Below are 19816 nucleotides of genomic sequence, written 5' to 3'. Positions count from 1 at the left end.
CCTCCAGACTAGACAGATTGAGTCCATGAAGTCTTTCCTGATCAGTTTTAGGCTTAAGACCTTCCATTTTTGTAACCCATCTTTGGACTCGTTCAATTTGATCCATCTCTTCTTGTAGGTGAGGTCTCCAGAACTGGACACAGTATTATTCCAAATGGAGTCTCACCAGCGCTCTATACAGCGGGACCACAATCTCCCTCTTCCTCCTTGTAATACCTCTCGCTATGCAGCCAAGCATCCTACTCGCTTTCCCTACCGCCTGACCGCACTCTTCACCCATTTGGAGACTGTCAGAAATCACTACCCCTAAATACTACTACTATAGTAGTAGTAGATGCTTGGAACAAACTTCCAGCAGACGTGGTTGGTCAATCCACAGGAACTGAATTGAAACATGCCCGGGAGAAACATAGATCCATCCTAAGAGAAAATATACAGGAAATAGTATCAGGGCAGACGAGATGGACCAGGAGGTCTTTTTCTGCCGTCAATCTTCTAAGTTTCTATGGCAACGTCATTCCCTCCCCTCTTTAAGATGCATTCAAGACTCTGCAGTTTGCTCTTAAGAGAAAGTTCTCCCTGCCTGGATGCTTTTTCCCCCTGCTTCTCTGCATAGGATGAATTTGGGTGGGGGGGTGGGATAAAAAAAAAAAGAGGGCTGGAAAGGAAAAGGAGATTTGGGAGGCGGCCTGAGAGACAACCCCCCCACCTCCCCTCTGCACCAATTGGAGCCGCTCTCGACAGCGCCAGCTGAGCCAATGGGCGTCCAGCTGCTTCAAGCCGACTCTCACTTTCTAGGCAGGAAAAGCTCCGGGCGCAGCCAATCGGGGGGAGGTCCAGCTGCCAGCATCTGGCTGGCGTCAGTCGGGCAATGGAGACCTTCCCAGGCAGGGGACCACGGTTGGTGTAGCCACCTCTGGCCGGTTGGAGCCACAGGCAGGTAGGAGGGAGGAGGAGGGAGGGAGGGAGAAGGGTGAGGCTGGGCTTGGGGGCATCTTTGCTCTCCCCCTGCCTACTTTCTCCAGGGGTGGGTGGGAGGGGGTGGAGGGGGCTCCGAGGGGGCTCAGAGAAGAGGGGAAGGGGTGCTTTTCCGACTCCCCTCCCACCTGCAACATCTGGATGCCTCCTAAGAGCACCGTGTATATACCAGAGGATGCTCTGGGGAGCGAAAGGGCAGCAGGAAAATCCCCCTTGCAGTTCACATCTGTTGGGGGATCCAGGAAGGGGCCCGGGGGAGCTAGAAGGGGGATCTGCTTTCGGGAAAGGATCCACCGGCAGCAATGGATCGTGCACGACGGGATGAAATGGGGATGGCCGGTTGGAAGAAGTGGGGGCTTTACAGTATATTTTTGATTTCTTGTGTGCTTTTTTGGGGGGGGTATTTCTGTTGTGAGCCGCCCCGAGTCTGCGGAGAAGAAATCTGATAGAGAAAGAGAGAGAGAGACATAGATAAATAGATTGGATGGATGGATGGATGGATGGATGGATGGATGGATGGATGGATGGATGGATGGATAGATAGATAGATAGATAGAGATAGAGGGATAGAGAGAGAGACATACAGAGAGAGTGAGAGAGACAGATGGATAGAGAACAGAGAGAGAGAGACAGGTACAGAGAGAGACAGATGGATACAGAGAGCAGAGATAGATAGATAAATAGATAGATAGATAGAAGCAGAGAGAGAAAGACATAGATACACAGAGACAGAGAGACAGATGGATAGAGAGCAGAGATATAGATAGATAGATAGTTATTGCTGTGAGCAGCCCCAAGTCTGCGGAGAGGGGCGGCATACAAATCTGATTAATAGATAGATAGATAGATAGATAGATAGATAGATAGATAGATAGATAGATAGATAGATAGATAGATAGAGAAAGCAGAGAAAAAGAGACAGATGGATAGAGAGCAGAGAGAGAGAGAGAGAGAGAGAGAGAGACAGCAGAGAGAGAGATGGTTAGAGAGCAGATAGATAGATAGATAGATAGATAGATAGAAGCAGAGAGAGAAAGACATAGATACAGAGAGAGATGGATAGAGAGCAGAGAGAGAGAGAGAGAGAGATAAAGCAGAGAAAGAGAGACAGATGGATAGAGAGCAGAGAGAGAGAGAGATAGACAGATAGAGACAGCAGAGAGATAGATAGATAGATAGATAGATAGATAGATAGATAGATAGATAGATAGATAGATAGATAATTCCCCCCCCCCACTCTGGGGAGAATAAAACCGGCCTCTTCCAATGCTACCTGTACCCCCCCCCCCCTTTGGTGGCCATAGTGCAAACCTGCAGAAGGAGGATGGGGAAAAAACCTGGTGCTCCAGAGCCCTCTTTGGCTCTTGAAATTTGCTTTGCTTTGTGGGTCGAACTGTAGAGGGGCTGCAGAGCGTCACGGGCTGGGCCGGAGGGAGTCAAGTGGAGGAAGCTGCCCCCCCCATCTGGAGCATGGGGCTGTTCTGCTTGTCTTTGGGTGCAGATGGGAAGTCCCACCTGGGTTGGGGGGGTTAGGGCAGATGGCAGATTTACACCCGGAGGGCGTTTGAAATCAGGATTTATTCGTGGGCTGAAGGGGGGAGAGAGAGGTGTCCTTTCTGGGTCTCGTCCAATTAAACTTGGTTTATTGACCTGGAATGGGGACCACCTGCTAGGTATCTCCGAAGGAGGAAGAATCCAAGGTTTGTTTAATCCTGGGCAGGCAGGCAGGCAAGTACGGAGGTAACCTTGGGTTGGGTGCATTTTGAGGTCGTCGACGCTTCGACCAACGGTGCACAACTTCACTCTTTTGCAAACCCTTTGCAAGAAGTCTTTCTCGGCCTTGGCGGCTTGAAGAAAGGTGGACCTCATCTCCCAGAATCCCCCAGCATAGATGGCTAGAAAATTCTGGGAGACAAGCCTCCCCCACCCCTTCTTCAAACCACCATGGTTGAGAAAGACCGCTTTGGAACGTGGTGCCTAATAACGTGGTTTTGCACTGTTAATCCTTTTGCCCGGAAATTTGGGACAGTGCGGTCAGGCGGTAGAGAAAGCAGGTAGAAGGCTTGGCTGCATAGCTAGAGATATCACAAGCAGGGAGAGGGAGATGGTGATCCCACTGTACAGAGCGCTGGTGAGGCCCCATTTGGAATAATAGTGTGTCCAGTTCCAGAGACCTCACCTACAAAAAGAGATGGGTCAAATTGAAGGGGTCCAAAGACAGGCTACAAAAATGGTGGAAGGTCTTAAGCATAAAACTGATCAGGAAAGACTTTCATGAACTCCATCTGTATAGTCTGGAGGACAGAAGGGAAAGGGAGGACACGATCAAAACATTTAAAATACGTTAAAGGGTTAAATAAGGTTCAGGAGAGAAGTGTTTTTAATAGGAAAGTGAACACAAGAACAAGGGGGCACAATCAGGTTAATTGGGGGAAAGATCAGAAGCAACGTGAGAAAATATTTGACAGAAAGAGTAGTAGATGCTTGGAACAAACTTCCAGCAGACGTGGTTGATAAATCCACAGTAACTGAATTTAAACATGCCTGGGATAAACATCGATCCATCCTAAGATAAAATACAGGAAATAGCATAAGGGCAGACTAGATGGACCATGAGGTCTTTTTCTGCTGCCAATCTTGTATTTTTCTATGCTTCTATGAATTAAAAACAGGCCAGCTCCTGTCCTCCTTCCCTTCCCATCAGTTAGCAGCCCCAAGTCCTCTTGTGCAGCAAAGGGGATGTGTAGTTGTGTGTCTTCTCACACACACACACGCAATCTGTAAGGCACAGCTCCCACGTTCCCGCTCAACAGCTGGCTGAACGTTCTTACTATCAGCCGGAAGGAGCGTGCCGAATGCGGATTTACCTGGAAAAACGGAAGAAAAATTATTTGGAGGTGGTGGTGGGGGAGATGACTCTGTTTCTTAACCCTGCATGGCCTTGTGGTTGCAAATCTATGTAACTCGGAGCAATTCCTGTGTTGCAAGGATGCAAGAAATGGTTTGAAAACAAGAGCAAAAACAGAGTGTTTGTTTCGGCAACATAGAAACATACAAGATTGATGGCAGAAAAAGACCTCCTGGTCCATCTAGTCTGCCCTTATACTATTTCCTGTATTTTATCTCAGGATGGATCTAGGTTTATCCCAGGCATGTTTAAATTCAGTCACTGTGGATTGACCCACCATGTCTGCTGGAAGTTTGTTCCAAGGATCTACTCCTCTTTCAGTCAAATAATATTTTCTCATATTGCTTCTGATTGGGCCTGCAGTAGGTATGGCTATTCCAGAAGCAGGAATTTGGGATGAATAAATGGGAGCAGGAACAAGAGGAAAGGAGAGGAAGGAAGGACGGAAGGAAGGAAGGAAAAGGAAGGAAGGAAGAAAAAGAAAGGGAAGGAAGGAAAGAAGGAAAATAAAGGAAAGGATAGAAGGGAGGAAGGAAAGGGAAAGAAGGGAGGAAGGAAAGGGAAGGAAGAAAGGAAAGAAAGGACGAAGGAAAGGAGTGGAAGGAAAGGAAAGAAGAGGAAGGAAGGAAAGGGAAAGAAGGAGAAAAGGAAGGAAGGAAAGGAAGGAAAGGGAAAGAAGGAAAAGAAAGGGAAGGAAAGAAGAGACGAAGGAAAGGAGAGGAAGGAAAGGGAAAGAAGGGAGGAAGGAAAGGGAAAGAAGAAAGGAAAGAAGGAGAAAAGGAAGGAAGGAAGGAAGGAAAAGAAAGGGAAGGAAGGAAAGAAGGGAGGAAGGAAAGGGAAAGAAGGGAGGAAGGAAAAGGGGAGGAAGGAAAGGAAAGAAGGAGAAAAGGAAGGAAAGAAGATAGGGAGGGAGGAACGAGGAAGAGAGATAGGGAGGGAGGGAGGGAAGGAAAGAAGGAAGAAAGAAAAAGGAGAAAAAAGACACTTTTCCAGAGGTCCTCCTTGTCCTTTGCCTCCTTCCAAGTTGCTTCTCTCTCTCTCTCTCTCTGTCCTCCCTTTTCTGCAATCCGCCAAGTCTTATCTCTGCAGATTCCCCACATTCCGGGGGCCGGGAGCACAGGGAAGCAGCCAAGGCATGTGGGCTTGAGTCGATGCGCCGCCACCACCACTGTGAGCTGAGTTGAAGGCCGGGCCTTTTGTTTCCTTCCCCCGCTTTTTGCAGGCTTCATTGTTGCAAGGACCTCGTCTTTAAGCGCGTGGGACGGAAAACCAGGAGCCGCCTTCGGAGCCCCCCCTGGAATTAAAGTTCCCAAAGGCGGAAACATTCCCACGGAAACCTCCTTTGGAAGGCCGCTCAGACAAGGGAGCAGGGGGAGGATTCGGAATGCTTGCACGCAGCCTCTCTGGCAGGTGTAGCACAACCTTATTATTATTTTATTAATTGGACGCGCAATTTATTAATTTTTTTTATTAATTTATGCCACCCCTCTCCGAGGACTCGGGCGGCTTATAACATACAATAAACAATATACAATATATCTCAGATCCAATCAATCAATTAATTGATCCACCCGAAGTCTTCGGAGAGGGGCGGCATACAAATCTAATAAATTAAATTAATTGGGGGAAAGATCAATAGCAACATGAGAAAATATTATTTGACTGAAAGAGTAGTAGATCCACGTCCTTCCAGCAGACGTGGTAGATAAATCCACAGTAACTGAATATTAAACATGCCTGGGATAAACATATATCCATCCTAAGATAAAATACAGAAAATAGTATAAGGGCAGACTAGATGGACCATGAGGTCTTTTTCTGCCATCAGACTTCTATGTTTCTATTATTATTATTATTATTATTATTTATTTATTTATTTATTTATTTATTGAAAAGTCTAAAAACCCAACCCCCCTTAAAAAACCATCATTCCATTAGCTCATCGGCCAGGGGGACAAGAATCGAATCACCCCAAGCCTGGCATCATATATGAGTCTTAAGACTCTTACAGAAGGTGAGGAGGGTGGCGACAACATGAATCTCCAGGAGGAGTTGGTTCCAGAAGGCCGGGGCCACCACAGAGAAGGCTCTTCCCCCAGGTCCCGCTCTGTTGCTGAAGTCGTATTTTCTGCAGTCAATCGTGGAGCGATTTACATTTAGTACATTTGTGTTGTTGTTGATGAAGGTGAAGTAGTCACTAACAGTCCATAAGGACGTTTTGGTGTACAACCTTATGAACAACAGTTAAATCCGTTGGGAGGCGACGTAGTTGTAAATTGTTTAGCGATAGTATTTGAAGTCTGGAGGAGGAAGTAGTTTGTTTCGAGAGAAGGGAGGAAGGACTCTTGTTGCGAAGTATTTCTGGACTCTCAGTTGTGTCAATGTCAGTTATGCAATGTGGGTTCTGTTAGTATATCTTGGTACAAAACCTTCAACAAACATTTTTAAATATTTATGTTTAGGTATGTATATGTTGTTTGCTTTTTTAAATACGATAGGGTTTTATGTGCTTTTTAATATTAGATTTGTTTTCGCTGGAATATTGTTTTTATTATTGTCGTGAGCCGCCCCGAGTCTTCGGAGAGGGGCGGCATACAAATCTAATAAATTGAATTGAATTGAATTGAATTAACCAGGGTTGTTGGTGTAGGAAATGTGGGTTAGCCAGGCAATGACTCAGACTTAGTATCAGTGTATATACAACAATATTATTTACAAATATACAGAATCAACAATATAATACTCTTAATAGTTTACAAACCACGCACACAGCAAGAATACAGCTCACGGCAAATATATCTCTAACGAAGTAACCCTTCCCCAAAGGGAACGGTGTTGGCGCCCTCTCATGGCCAACCTTTAAAAGTGCCTTAAAGGTACAGTCTACCTTTTACAAACTAAGATTGTTAGCTACTGCATGGCAACACCCAAGTAGGTTACGTTCAATATACTAACAGGTTCCATACAGGGGAGTTGTATTCGAGCATTGGTCTGTTGAATATTTTGTATGCTCTGGTTCAGTGTTTCTGGAGAAGAAGCTACGTAAGATTAGGTTTGTAACTCCTAGTGCTTTTTCGTCAATGTTGGTACAGTGAGCTCTGGCACTTCGGTCATTGGATGTGAGTACTCCAAGGTCTTTGACAGAGTGGCCATTTTAAGATGCGGGTGGACTTCAACTCCCAGAATTCCCCAGTTGGCATGGGCAATGATTTAGAACCTGCTGATTGGGGTTGATCCAGACCAATAGGTGAACTGTAAAGAAATTCTTGATTGGTTTAGCTTACCTCTTGGTGTCCTATCCGTGGACTGGGTCGTCTCTGCAGTTTAATGTTTCCAAATGTAAAATACACTTGGGGAAAAGGAATCCTCAATCTGAGTATTGCATTGGCAGTTCTGTGTTAGCAAAAACTTCAGAAGAGAAGGATTTAGGGGTCGTGATTTCTGACAGTCTCAAAATGGGTGAGCAGTGTGGTCGGGCAGTAGGAAAAGCAAGTAGGATGCTTGGCTGCATAGCTAGAGGTATAACAAGCAGGAAGAGGGAGATTGTGATCCCCTTATATAGAGCGCTGGTGAGACCACATTTGGAGTACTGTGTCCAGTTCTGGAGACCTCGCCTACAAAAAGATATTGACAAAATTGAACGGGTCCAAAGACGGGCTACAAGAATGGTGGAAGGTCTTACGCATAAAACGTATCAGGAAAGACTTCATGAACTCCATCTGTAGAGTCTGGAGGACAGAAGGGAAAGGGGGGACATGATCGAAACATTTAAATATGTCAAAAGGGTTAAATAAGGTTCAGGAGGGAAGTGTTTTTAATAGGAAAGTGAACACAAGAACAAGGGGACACAATCTGAAGTTAGTTGGGGGAAAGATCAAAAGCAACGGGAGAAAATATTATTTTACTGAAAGAGTAGTAGATCCTTGGAACAAACTTCCAGCAGACGTGGTTGGTCAATCCACAGTAACTGAATTTAAACATGCCTGGGATAAACATAGATCCATCCTGAGATAAAATACAGGAAATAGTATAAGGGCAGACTAGATGGACCATGAGGTCTTTTTCTGCCATCAATCTTCTATGTTTCTATGTTTCTCTATATTCCATCAAGCAAGCCTCTCTTTTCTCTCTGCTTTCTGATCTGTGACGGAATGTCATCCTTAATTCAGCTTTTGGATGAAGCCTTTTCATTATGCTTCATTATCTCTGCTCTCATTCTCTCTCAATTGCTTTTAAGCATCTGCTTAATGGCTTTGGGGGAATTTTAGAACTCTAAGGAGGATACAGAGAGAGAGAGAGAGTGCATTATAGCGGGGAGCTTTTAAGCGCATCCCAACTGGTCAAAGCAGCAGTCCGAAGCTATCCGTTCATAGCACAAAGGCTGTTTTCGTTCAACGGCGCTTCTGATGAATCCAGAAAGGCTGGGATGCTATAGGGTTCCTGCTTAGGCAGAGGGTTGGACTTGATGACCCGCATGGTCCCTTCCAACTCTTACAATAAATAAATAAATAAAAAATGAAGGGAATGTTAAGACGGGGATCAATCAGAGGAATGGCATAGATCTATTTCAAGCTGTTTTGCTCTCATCAGTTAGCCATACTCTTACTGGGATTTGAACCTGGGCACGGCATTATCTTTAACCTCTAGGCCACAGGTTCTCTGCCTGTCTCAGCTTTACATATACATAACAATGTATACAATGTTTTTCTGCTGAGTTACCTGGTATACCCAAATATGGGAGGGAGCATACTGCTTACAAGAAAAGAAACCCAGGTTTGAATCTTGAAGGTTGTGGCTAGCTGATGGGAGCTAAATAGCTTGAAATAGATCTATACTAGTCTCCCTTTATTTCTTTATCAGTTCTTTGTAAGTTTGGATAGATGATAGATAGATAGATTAGATAGGCAGGCAGGCAGGTAGGTAGGTAGGTAGATAGATACATACATACTGTAGATAGATACTGTAGATAGATGGATGGATGGATGGATGGATGGATACATAGATACATAAATACATAGATACATACTGTAGATAGATACTGTAGACAGACAGATACTGTAGATAGATAGATAGATAGATAGATAGATAGATAGATAGATAGATAGATAGATAGATACATACATACATACATACATACATACATACATACATACATACATACATGTAGATAGATGGATGGATGGATGGATGGATGGATAGATACATAGATACATAGATACATAAATACATATTATTAAATAAAATATTACACAGGGCAAAACCCGAACTCAGAACAATCTACATAAATACATAGATACATACTGTAGATAGATACTGTAGACAGACAGATAGATACTGTAGATAGATAGATAGATAGATAGATAGATAGATAGATAGATAGATAGATATAGAGAAAGAGATGCATAGATACATACTGTAGATAGATACTATAGACAGACAGACAGATAGATACTGTAGATAGATGGATGGATGGATGGATGGATACATAAATACATAGATACATACTGTAGATAGATACTGTAGACAGACAGATAGATACTGTAGAGAGAGAGAGAGAGAGAGAGATACTGTAGATAGATAGATAGATAGATAGATAGATAGAGATAGATAGATTAGATAGATAGATAGATAGATAGATAGATAGATAGATAGAGATTAGATAGATAGATTAGATAGATAGATAGATAGATAGATAGATAGATAGGTTAGATAGGTAGATAGATAGATAGATAGATAGATAGATAGATAGATAGATAGATAGATACTGTAGATGGATGGATGGATAGGTAGGTAGGTAGATACTGTAGCTAGATAATTGTATAAATGGGAAGCGACTGGAAAATCTGTCAGTCGCCTGTTGTGAATGAGGAGGGAAAGGGTGGGTGTTCAGTGCACATATTATAGAATGACGAAAGTGTGGTGATAAAAGAGTGATTGGCACCTGTCACTCACCTGCCCACGTTGCTTTCCTCACTTATTATGAATTAACCTAATGGGTACGTCTCTCATCAGGATTCAGAATTGCTTGGCCTGAGGGCGGAATTTGAGCAAGCGTTTTAACGGGCGGCTCTAATTTTGACGAGTCCTTGGCTTCCTCTTCAGAGGGGTAAGGAAATTGCACCTGACGTATTTCTTAATTCCTGCACGTACGGTTTCTCGCAATTTAGAGAGAAGCAGAAATGAGTTCATTGTATTTCCCTTTTAAAATCTTCCTGAATATGGTAATAATTTTTTTTAAAAATCCTATTGCCATTAGCAGCTTCTAAGAATTGCAATTCTAGAAATATAGGGAGATTTCCTGGACCGAGTTGTATTTTTTTCCTAGTTTTTCCTGTCGGTTCATCTCTCAGATCAGGGTTTCCCATAGAATAGCAACAGCATGTAGACTTATATACCACTTCACAGTGCTTTTACAGCCCTCTCTAAGCGCTTTATGGAGTCAGCCCCTTCCCCCAACAATCTGGGTCCTTATTTGACCCACTTCGGAAGGATGGTGAGACCGCATTTGGAATAATACTGTGTTCAGTTCTGGAGACCTCACCTACAAAAAGATATTGACAAAATTGAACGGGTCCAAAGACGGGCTACAAGAATGGTGGAAGGTCTTCAGCATAAAACGTATCAGGAAAGACTTCATGAACTCCATCTGTATAGTCTGGAGGACAGAAGGAAAAGGGGGGACATGATCGAAACATTTAAATATGTTAAAGGGTTAAATAAGGTCCAGGAGGGAAGTGTTTTTAATAGGAAAGGGAACCCAAGAACAAGGGGACACAATATGAAGTTAGTTGGGGAAAAGATCAAAAGCAACATGAGAAAATATTACTTTACTGAAAGAGTAGTAGATCCTTGGAACAAACGTCCAGCACACGTGGTAGATAAATCCACAGTAGCTGCATTTAAACATGCCTGGGATAAACATATATCCATCCTAAGATAAAATACAGGAAATAGTATAAGGGTAGACTAGATGGATCATGAGGTCTTTTTCTGCCGTCAGACTTCTATGTTTCTATGGAGGGTTGGATGCCAGTGGTGGGATTTGAACTGCCAAACTGCAGCTAGCAATTAGCTGAAGTAGCCTGCAGTGCTGCAATCTAACCACTACGCCACCACGGCTCAGTGAAGAGAATATTAGTAGCTGAGGGTTGAACTACGGCATCCATGGTGCTCTCTGAGCTTGGCAAACATTTCTTGACCCAACTAGGGAGCGTCATCAGTGGCATAACAAACTCTTGATGATATTCCCTAGTCTACAAGCCAGCAAACCAAACTTAGAACTCCGCAGATGGGTTCTTGTTGTAACCCCACATTGGCTGGATAAACGCATTGTTCTAAGCCATGATACAGTTGATTCATTTTACGCGAACCTGGGAATTGTTAGTAATAACTGCTTGGGTTTGGCAATACATAAACAAACTACCAAGGTATGTTTTAATGAATTATAACACTATAGCTTTATGAGGTAGTGTTGCAGTTAGCCACAAGAGGGAGCCAGAAGCATATCTCTCTCTTTCTCTCTGATTACTCTCTGCTATTATATTCTCTATGACTGCTGTGTGCTAAATGATGGTGTAATGTATTTTGTAAGTAAGGTTTATAATATTGTAAATAATAATAATAATAATAATAATAATAATAGTAATAGTAATAGTAATAATAGTAATAATAGTAATAATAATAATAATATATTTTTATATTATTTGTCATGTAGATGGTTGAGTGGTTCAGAGTGGGGAATTTGTAGTGGGTGGGACATTTTATTCTATTTTTTACTCTATTTTTAAATTTACCATTCTGTATGGTGGGACTGGTCTCTGGGTGTCACACGACTTTCATTGCCAATGACAATTCGTTGTTTTGACAATGGCAATAAATTATTATTATTATTATTATTATTATTATTATTATTATTATTATTATTATTATTATTATTGTAAGCCACCCCACTCCGAAGACTCGGGGCCGCTCACAACAACAATGGAACAATATGTATTGAGAGAGGCTTATAATATTGTATATGTCCTGACATTATTGACTTATTTAACTGTGTATGGAACAATTGGACTGAAAGTAAAATAAAAATAATGTGATATAATGTGAAAGAACGTATGGAGAACGGACCTATGTAAATAGAAACAACAAAGTAGATGATAGAATTGATACAATATAAGAGATATCGGGTATTGATCTGTGTTAAAATTACGCTGATGTTTTAAAAATGAAAAATGAATAAATAAAGGATTGAAAAAATATCTTGAGTAAGATATTTGCTAAAGTAAATAATATTTTATATACTTAATGTATCTGGATTGTCTTACTGAACCATTGCTTGTATCTCTGGGCTATCAGCTGGACATCTGCTAGGCCTCCACGTTGTTTGTGCATCCTTGGTAACTCAAGGGTCACTGTGCTCACTCCTTAACAGGCATTACAGCTTTTGCCGGCTGTAGTTTTTTGCTGTCCACCTTGAATTCAGCTCTCTCCGTCTTTTGTCTCTCCTTCGTCCTGCTCCAGCTTCTAGAAGAGCGGCTGCCGCAGCATGGACATTCATCTGGCTGGCGCATAATGCTCCCATGCGCCTCCACCAGGCCTGTCGCCACGAAGCTCCTCCTCTGCCATGACACCCTTGGCCGTGCGCAAGAGGGCTCGACCGGTCTAAAATGTGACTCCTCGGAGCGCCATGGAGTCCTTCGCGGCCGTAGCAGAGGACAACTCTCCTCCCTCTTCCACGCCAGGCCAGTCGGAGGGGCTGGAGGAGGAGGAACCCATGGAGTCGTGTGAGGAGCAGACCCTTCTAGACCCAGGTTCTGGAGATCTGGTAGAACTGGGCCTGGCCGACCCTTCGAGGACTCCTCCCAGGAAGACCAGGGAACCTTGGATCAAAGTCAACCTTTCAAGCCGCAAGCTGTCCTTGCAAGAGAGATCGCCCTCCGTCCAGTCCCCTAGCGGGAACGTGGGACTCAACGGGCACTACATTTACCCTTCCCTCCCTTACTCGCCTCTCACCTCCCCACATGCCTCCCCTCGGCTGCCCCGCAGGCCCACCATCGAGTCGCACCGAGTGTCCATCACGGGGCTGCAGGTAAGAGGCGAAGCAACGACAGGTGGGAACGGCAGTCGGTTGGCTCGTTGTTTTTAAAAGGGGAAAGGAAAAAGAAAGGAACGGGAAGGAGAAAACAGGAGGGGTAGATGGGGTGAATGGATGGGGTGGATAGATGAGAGAGAGAGAATGGATAGATAGATAAATATGGATGGATGGATGGACAGAAGGATGCATGAATGGATAGATGGAGGGAGTAGATAGATGAGAGAGAGAGAGGATAGATAGATGGTAGATAAATATGGATGGATGGATGGAATGGAAGAATGGGTAGATGGGGGTGGATGGGGTGGATAGATGAGAGAGAGAGAGAATGGATGGATAGATGATAGAGATGGATGGATGGATGGGATGGAATATAGAAATATGTGATGGATTGATTGGAGATGGATGGACGGACGGACGGACAGACAGACAGGATTTATTTATTTGTTTGTTTGTTTGTTTGTTTGTTTGTTTGTTTGTTTATTTAATTAATTAATTAATTAATTAATTAATTAGATTTGTATGCCGCCCCTCTCCATAGACTCGGGGCGGCTCACAATACAATAAAAACAGTTCCTGACAAATCTAATAATTAACAATTTTAAATTTAAAAAAAAATTAAAATAGTTAAAAAACCCATTTTTAAGCAGACATACCTACAAACATACCATACATAAATTGTATAGGCCCGGGGGAGATATCTCAGTTCCCCCATGCCTGACGACAAAGGTGGGTTTTAAGGAGTTTGCGAAAGGCAAGGAGGGTAGGGGCAGTTCTAATCTCTGGGGGGAGCTGGTTCCAGAGAGTCGGGGCCGCCACAGAGAAGGCTCTTCCCCTGGGGCCCGCCAACCTACAGTGTTTAGTCGACGGGACCTGGAGAAGGCCCACTCTGTGGGACCTAAACGGTCGCTGGGATTCGTGCGGCAGAAGGCGGTCTCGGAGATATTCTGGTCCGGTGCCATGAAGGGCTTTATAGGTCATAACCAACACTTTGAATTGTGATCGGAAACTGATCGGCAACCAATGCAGACTGCGGAGTGTTGGTGTGACATGGGCATATTTAGGGAAGCCCATGACTGCTCTCGCAGCTGCATTCTGCACGATCTGAAGTTTCCAAACACTTTTCAAAGGTCGCCCCATGTAGAGAGCGTTGCAGTAGTCAAACCTCGAGGTGATGTGTGACTGTGAGCAGTGAGTCCCAATCCAGATAGGATAATGGTGGATAAGATGGAAGGAAGGAAGGAAAGAAAAAGAGAAAGAAAGGAAGGAAGAGAGAGTGAGAGAGAGAGAGCAAGAGAGAGAAACCCAGCATTCTGGCTGATGCATCCTGAGAGTTGACCCCACACCTTTTAAAGTGGCCGAGCTTGGCCAACATTGATTCCAAGGCCTTGCAGGCCATTTATCGTCTGCCATTAAGGCTCAAGGTAATGGTGTGTTGAGACCCACCTTCCTTTGATGGTTGGGAGAAGGAGGGCACGGTGCGTTCTCGGGCCTCTCCCCTTCCCGTTAAGCCCAGATAATTTTTTTTAAAGCCAAGAAAGGATGATTGAACGGTCCATTAGGCGCCCGACGTCGGACAGAAGAGTGGCTTCCAATGTATTTCTGGACGTGGGGCTGGTTCTTGTTTTCTTTCACTCCCGGGATCCTTAAAACGGCAGAGTAGCTTCGTTGCTTGTATCCTTACCATTTATATTGACTGGCTCCTAATTGCTTATTTGTACCTGGACTCTCATTAAGGGTTGTACTTTATGGCTCTTTGTGAACTTTTATTTTATGTACACTGAGAGCATCTGTGTCCAATCACACTTGGCCAATAAAATTCTATTCTATTCTATTCTTACTCTACTCTAGTCTTCTCTCCTTTTCTACTCTATTCTTCTACTCTAGTCTTCTCTTCTTTTCTACTCTAGTCTTCTACTCTACTCTAGTCTTCTCTTTTTTTCTACTCTATTCTATTTGTCTACTCTACTATTCTACTCTATTCTATTCTTCTACTCTAGTCTTCTCTTCTTTTCTACTCTATTCTTCTACTGTACTCTAGTCTTCTCTTCTTTTCTACTCTATTCTATTTGTCTACTCTACTATTCTACTCTATTCTATTCTTCTACTCTATTCTTCTCTTCTTTTCTACTCTATTCTATTCGTCTACTCTACTATTCTACTCTACTCTATTCTATTCTTCTACTCTAGTCCTCTTCTTTTCTACTCTATTCTATTCGTCTACTCTTCTTTTCTACTCTACTCTATTCTTCTACTCTACTCTTTTATTCTACTCTATTTTGTTCTTGATGAACGTATATTTTCTTTTATGTACCCTGAGAGCATCTGCACCAAAGACAAATTCCTTGTGTGTCCAATCACACCTGGCCAATAAAAAATTCTAGTCTAGTCTAGTCTTCTCTTTTATTCTACTCTACTCTGCTACTCTACTCTTCTATTCTTGATGAACTCATCTTTTCTTTTATGCACACTGGGAGCATATCCACCAAAGACAAATTCCTTGTGTGTCCAATCACACCTGTCCAATAAAGAATTCAAATTCTATTCTGTTAAAAGCATTCATACATCAATCATTCATTGCTACTGGCTGGAGCAAAGTATTATCGCTCAACAGCTCCAGGCCTGGCGGCAAAGCCATGTTTTTAAAGCCTTTCTGAGGGCCGGGAAAGTGGGGGCTGTGCAAATCCCTGGGGGGGAGTTGATTCCAGAGGACCGGAGCCACCACAGAGAAGGCTCTCTGTCAAGTATCATCAGGTACAACACTTAATGATTGTCATAGGGGTCAAATAAGCAATGAAGAAACAATCCATATTAACAAAAATCTTAAGGACACGAGCAACAAGTTACAGTCCTACAGTCACAGGCTGATAGGAACGATGAGAAACTTGGAACAAGTGGAATAATTGGACTGAAAATAAAATTAAAACAATGTGATATAATGTGAAAGAACGTATGAAGAATGGACCTACATAAATATAAACAACAAAGTAGATTATAGAATTGATACAATATAAGAGATCAGGTATTGGTCTCTGCAAAATTGATGTTTTAAAAATGAATAAATAAAAGATTGAAAAAATATCTTGACTAAGATATTTGCCAAAGTAAATACTGTTTTATACCCGCAGTGTATAAATAAAGCATTGAAGAAATAAATGTAAATATAAAAGTTGGCGGGCCCCAGGGGAAGAGCCTTCTCTGTGGCGGCCCCGACTCTCTAGAATCAGCTCCCCCCAGAGATTAGAACTGCCCCTACCCTCCTTGCCTTTTGTAAACTCCTCAAAACCCACCTTTGTCGTCAGGCATGGGGGAACTGAGATATCTCCCCCGGACCTATACAATTTATGTATGGTATGTTTGTATGTATGTATGTCTGCTTAATAATGGGTTTTTAAAAATATTTTAAATTGTAAATGATTAGATTTGTCAGGAACTGTTTTTATTGTGTTGTGAGCCGCCCCGAATCTACGGAGAGGGGCGGCATACAAATCTAATAAATAATAATAAATAAATATATATATATAAGAGATCGGGTATTGGTCTCTGCAAAATTACTCTGATGTTTTAAAAATGAATAAATAAAAGACTGAAAAAATATCTTGACTAAGATATTTGCCAAAGTAAATAATGTTTTATACCCTTAAATAAAGCATTGAAAAAATAAATGTAAATATAAAAGTATAAATAACCTGGTTATCAATAGGTAAATAAAGGTAGGTTAACTGAATGTCTTCCCAGTGTTTTGAAGTCGAGGTTGGGCATCATGGTAACCAAACTCCTGGATAATTCATCCTTGCTTTTCTGTTGATCGGTGTGTTTGTGTGTACTCACACCCACATACCACATGTTGGTGGCTTCTATGGAAACAAGTGGTGGCAGCTTAACTGGGCCAACGGAGGAGGCTTTTATGGTCCCCAAGGGGAGGAGGAATTGCGGCTTAATGGCAGGTTGTTTTGCCATCGATTGCGGCCGTTCATTCTCTGGTTTTTCTCTTTCATCTCAGGATTGTGTGCAGCTCAATCAATACACGCTGAAGGATGAAATTGGAAAGGTAATATCACACAAACACCCACGAGGATCAGGGCCCTACCTGACGTAATATTCCAAATTGCAGAGGGAAGAGTTGCAATCGGTGCAGTGACTTTAACAATAGCCACGGTGGATCTACGGATTGCAACGTAACCTGATTGGCTGACAAAAATATATATCATGATGCACCTAAGAGATATCGTGTGGCTTATTGTGGCTTGTGATGGTTGAAGAATATCGTAGCTGAAGACTTATGGCTGAATATAGTAACTGAGGAATAGGAGCTAGAGATTTGTGAGTATTGTGTAGACCAGTGTTTCCCCACCTTGGCAACTTGAAGATATTTGGACTTCAACTCCCAGAATTCCCCTGGCTGGGGAATTCTGGGAGTTGAAGTCCAAATATCTTCAAGTTGCCAAGGTTGGGAAACACTGGTGTATAGTATCATGTAGAGCAGGGATAGGCAAAGTTGGCTCTTTTATGACATTTTATTTATTTATTTATTTATTTACTTACCGGTACTTACTTACTTACTTACTTACTTACTTACTTACTTACTTATTAGATTTGTATGCCGCACCTCTCCGAAGACTCGGGGCGGCTAACAACAATATAAAAAGACAATGTAAACAAATCTAATATTAAAAATAATCTTAAAAACCCCAATTTAAAGAACCACCCATACATACAAACATACCATGTATAAATTCTATAAGCCTAGGGGAAAGGGAAAATTTCAATTCCCCCATGCCTGACGACAGAGGTGGGTTTTAAGGAGCTTGCGAAAGGCAAGGAGGGTGGGGGCAGCTCTGATATCCAGGGGGAGCTGGTTCCAGAGGACCGGGGCCGCCACAGAGAAGGCTCTTCTCCTGGGTCCCGCCAGACAACATTGTTTAGTCGACGGGACCCGGAGAAGGCCAACTCTGTGGGACCTAACCAGTCGCTGGGATTCGTGCGGCAGAAGGCGGTCCCGGAGATACTTCTGGTCCGGTGCCATGAAGGGCTTTATAGGTCATAACCAACACTTTGAATTGTGACAGGTGGACTTCAACTCCCAGAATCCCTGAGCTAGCATGATTGGTTCAAGAATTCTGGGAGTTGAAGTCCACCAGTCCTAGAAGAGCCAACTTTGCCTACCCCTGGTCTAGAGAGATAACTACAGTGTAAATAGTTAGTGTAGGTTTGCTACGGAAGAAGTAAATATTTTCCTAAGAAACTCTGCAGTGCTTATCTTCAGTTATCTTCAAGACTATAGTTTCTGTTATCCTGGTCTGTGGCATACTAGCTAGTTTGGGTGGGCTAGCTTCTGCAAAATGCTACTCCAACAACACACAACCACACTCACACACAACAGTCCTTGCATTGTTGTTGCGCGTTTGCAATGGAGACCTTCTACCTCTGTAAACAAATATACCAATAAAAAGAACTTGTCAATTGTTTCAGCAATATTAAAATTTCCCTTCCTATTTTTTTCACCAATTCTTTGGGTGTGTGTGTATGTGTGTGTTTCACAGGGCTCCTACGGTGTTGTGAAGCTGGCGTACAATGAAGACGACAACACTTACTATGTGAGTAAGCACTTGTTGACTGGCACGGATATGTCTCGGTCAGTGATGGGCTGCCCAAGTTTTTACCGCTGCACTGTGGGCGTGGCTTATTTTGTGGGTGTGGCTTGCCAGGCATGTGACCAGGTGGGAGTGGCTTGACAATCATGTGACCGGGTGGGAGTGGCTTACCGACCAAGATACATTTTCAAAAAGGTGCTTGGACTCTTTTTCAGTCGATTAAGTCACATTATTTGAATAGCCACAAAAAGGACATTTGTTGAGGAGCACAGTCACATTTTAAGGTTTTTTACCGATCCCACAAGGTTCGGTATGATAACAGGTTAGGCAAGTAGCTCAATTTTCTTTCATTGCTATCAAAGTTCAGTTCTAGATCATGATTAAAGCGTTTATGGGTTAAAAACATACTATTTAATTATTCCCTATTTTAAAAGGAATTAAGGGTCATACTAAGGTTCTAGGTAAGGAAGGACAATTTAAAAAAACCTATTAAGTATTCAATACATAGCGCATAAACTTACTACCCCCTTCGTGGGGACAGCAGGCCACTACTGGTCTAGGTTTAACCTAAAAAAAGGGGAGGGGACTTTTGGACCTGAAGGAGAGGACAGAATTGGGCCATGAGTTTTGACAAAGGGGGAAATTGATTTTATTATGTATTTATGATTGTGGTTTAATATGATTGCATTTACCGCATTTGACTCCGCTTTGGAATGAGCGGCATATAAATACAGCAAATAAAAATAAACAAACAAACAAATAAATAAATTCATAATTTTTGACCAGCACTGGAACTTTGTTTATTTAATCCATCGATCGATTTTATTCCTAAAATAATTTGCAATGCATACCCAGGATAGCCTAGAAAGAACAGGCGGTGGGGCAGAACTCCTGATGAAAACCGTTTTCGAAGCAACCCCGAATGTTGTTATTGTTGTTGTATTATTGTTGTTAGCCGCCCCGAGTCTACGGAGAGGGGCGGCATACAAATTTAATAAATAATAATAATAATAATAATTAATTTTGTTGGTTGTATCGTGAGTTTATTTATTTATTTATTAGATTTCGTAGACTCGGGGTGGCTAACAACAATAATAAAACAGCGTATGACAAATGTAATATTTAAAATAACTAAAAACCCTTATTAAAACCAAGCATACACACAAACATACCATGCATAAATTGTATAGGCCTAGGGGGAAAGGAGTATCTCAATTCCCGCATGCCTGACGACAGAGGTGGGTTTTA

General features: G+C 42.6%; 1 protein-coding gene across 4 annotated transcripts in view; it reads left to right on the top strand.

Moving 5' to 3' along the window:
• Positions 1–789: 789 nt before the first annotated feature.
• Positions 790–19816, top strand: part of CAMKK2 (calcium/calmodulin dependent protein kinase kinase 2) — a 37895-nt gene continuing 18868 nt past the window's right edge. The window contains exons 1-5 of one of the 4 annotated variants that reach the window (XM_070763223.1): positions 790–936; positions 9899–9992; positions 12404–12971; positions 16978–17025; positions 18518–18571. In XM_070763223.1, the coding sequence (XP_070619324.1) occupies positions 12570–12971; positions 16978–17025; positions 18518–18571 (504 nt within the window). In that variant the 5' untranslated portion in view covers positions 790–936; positions 9899–9992; positions 12404–12569. Of the gene's footprint in view, positions 941–9898; positions 9993–12403; positions 12972–16820; positions 17026–18517; positions 18572–19816 lie in introns of those variants that run through there. The other 3 variants (XM_070763224.1, XM_070763222.1, XM_070763226.1) reach the window with 3 other exon arrangements.

This window comes from Erythrolamprus reginae, chromosome 10 (genome assembly GCF_031021105.1).
Source record: "Erythrolamprus reginae isolate rEryReg1 chromosome 10, rEryReg1.hap1, whole genome shotgun sequence".
Classification (NCBI taxonomy): domain Eukaryota; kingdom Metazoa; phylum Chordata; class Lepidosauria; order Squamata; family Dipsadidae; genus Erythrolamprus; species Erythrolamprus reginae.
The sequence above is the reverse complement of the archived record's forward strand: the minus strand, read 5'-3'. Positions and strand labels throughout refer to the sequence as shown.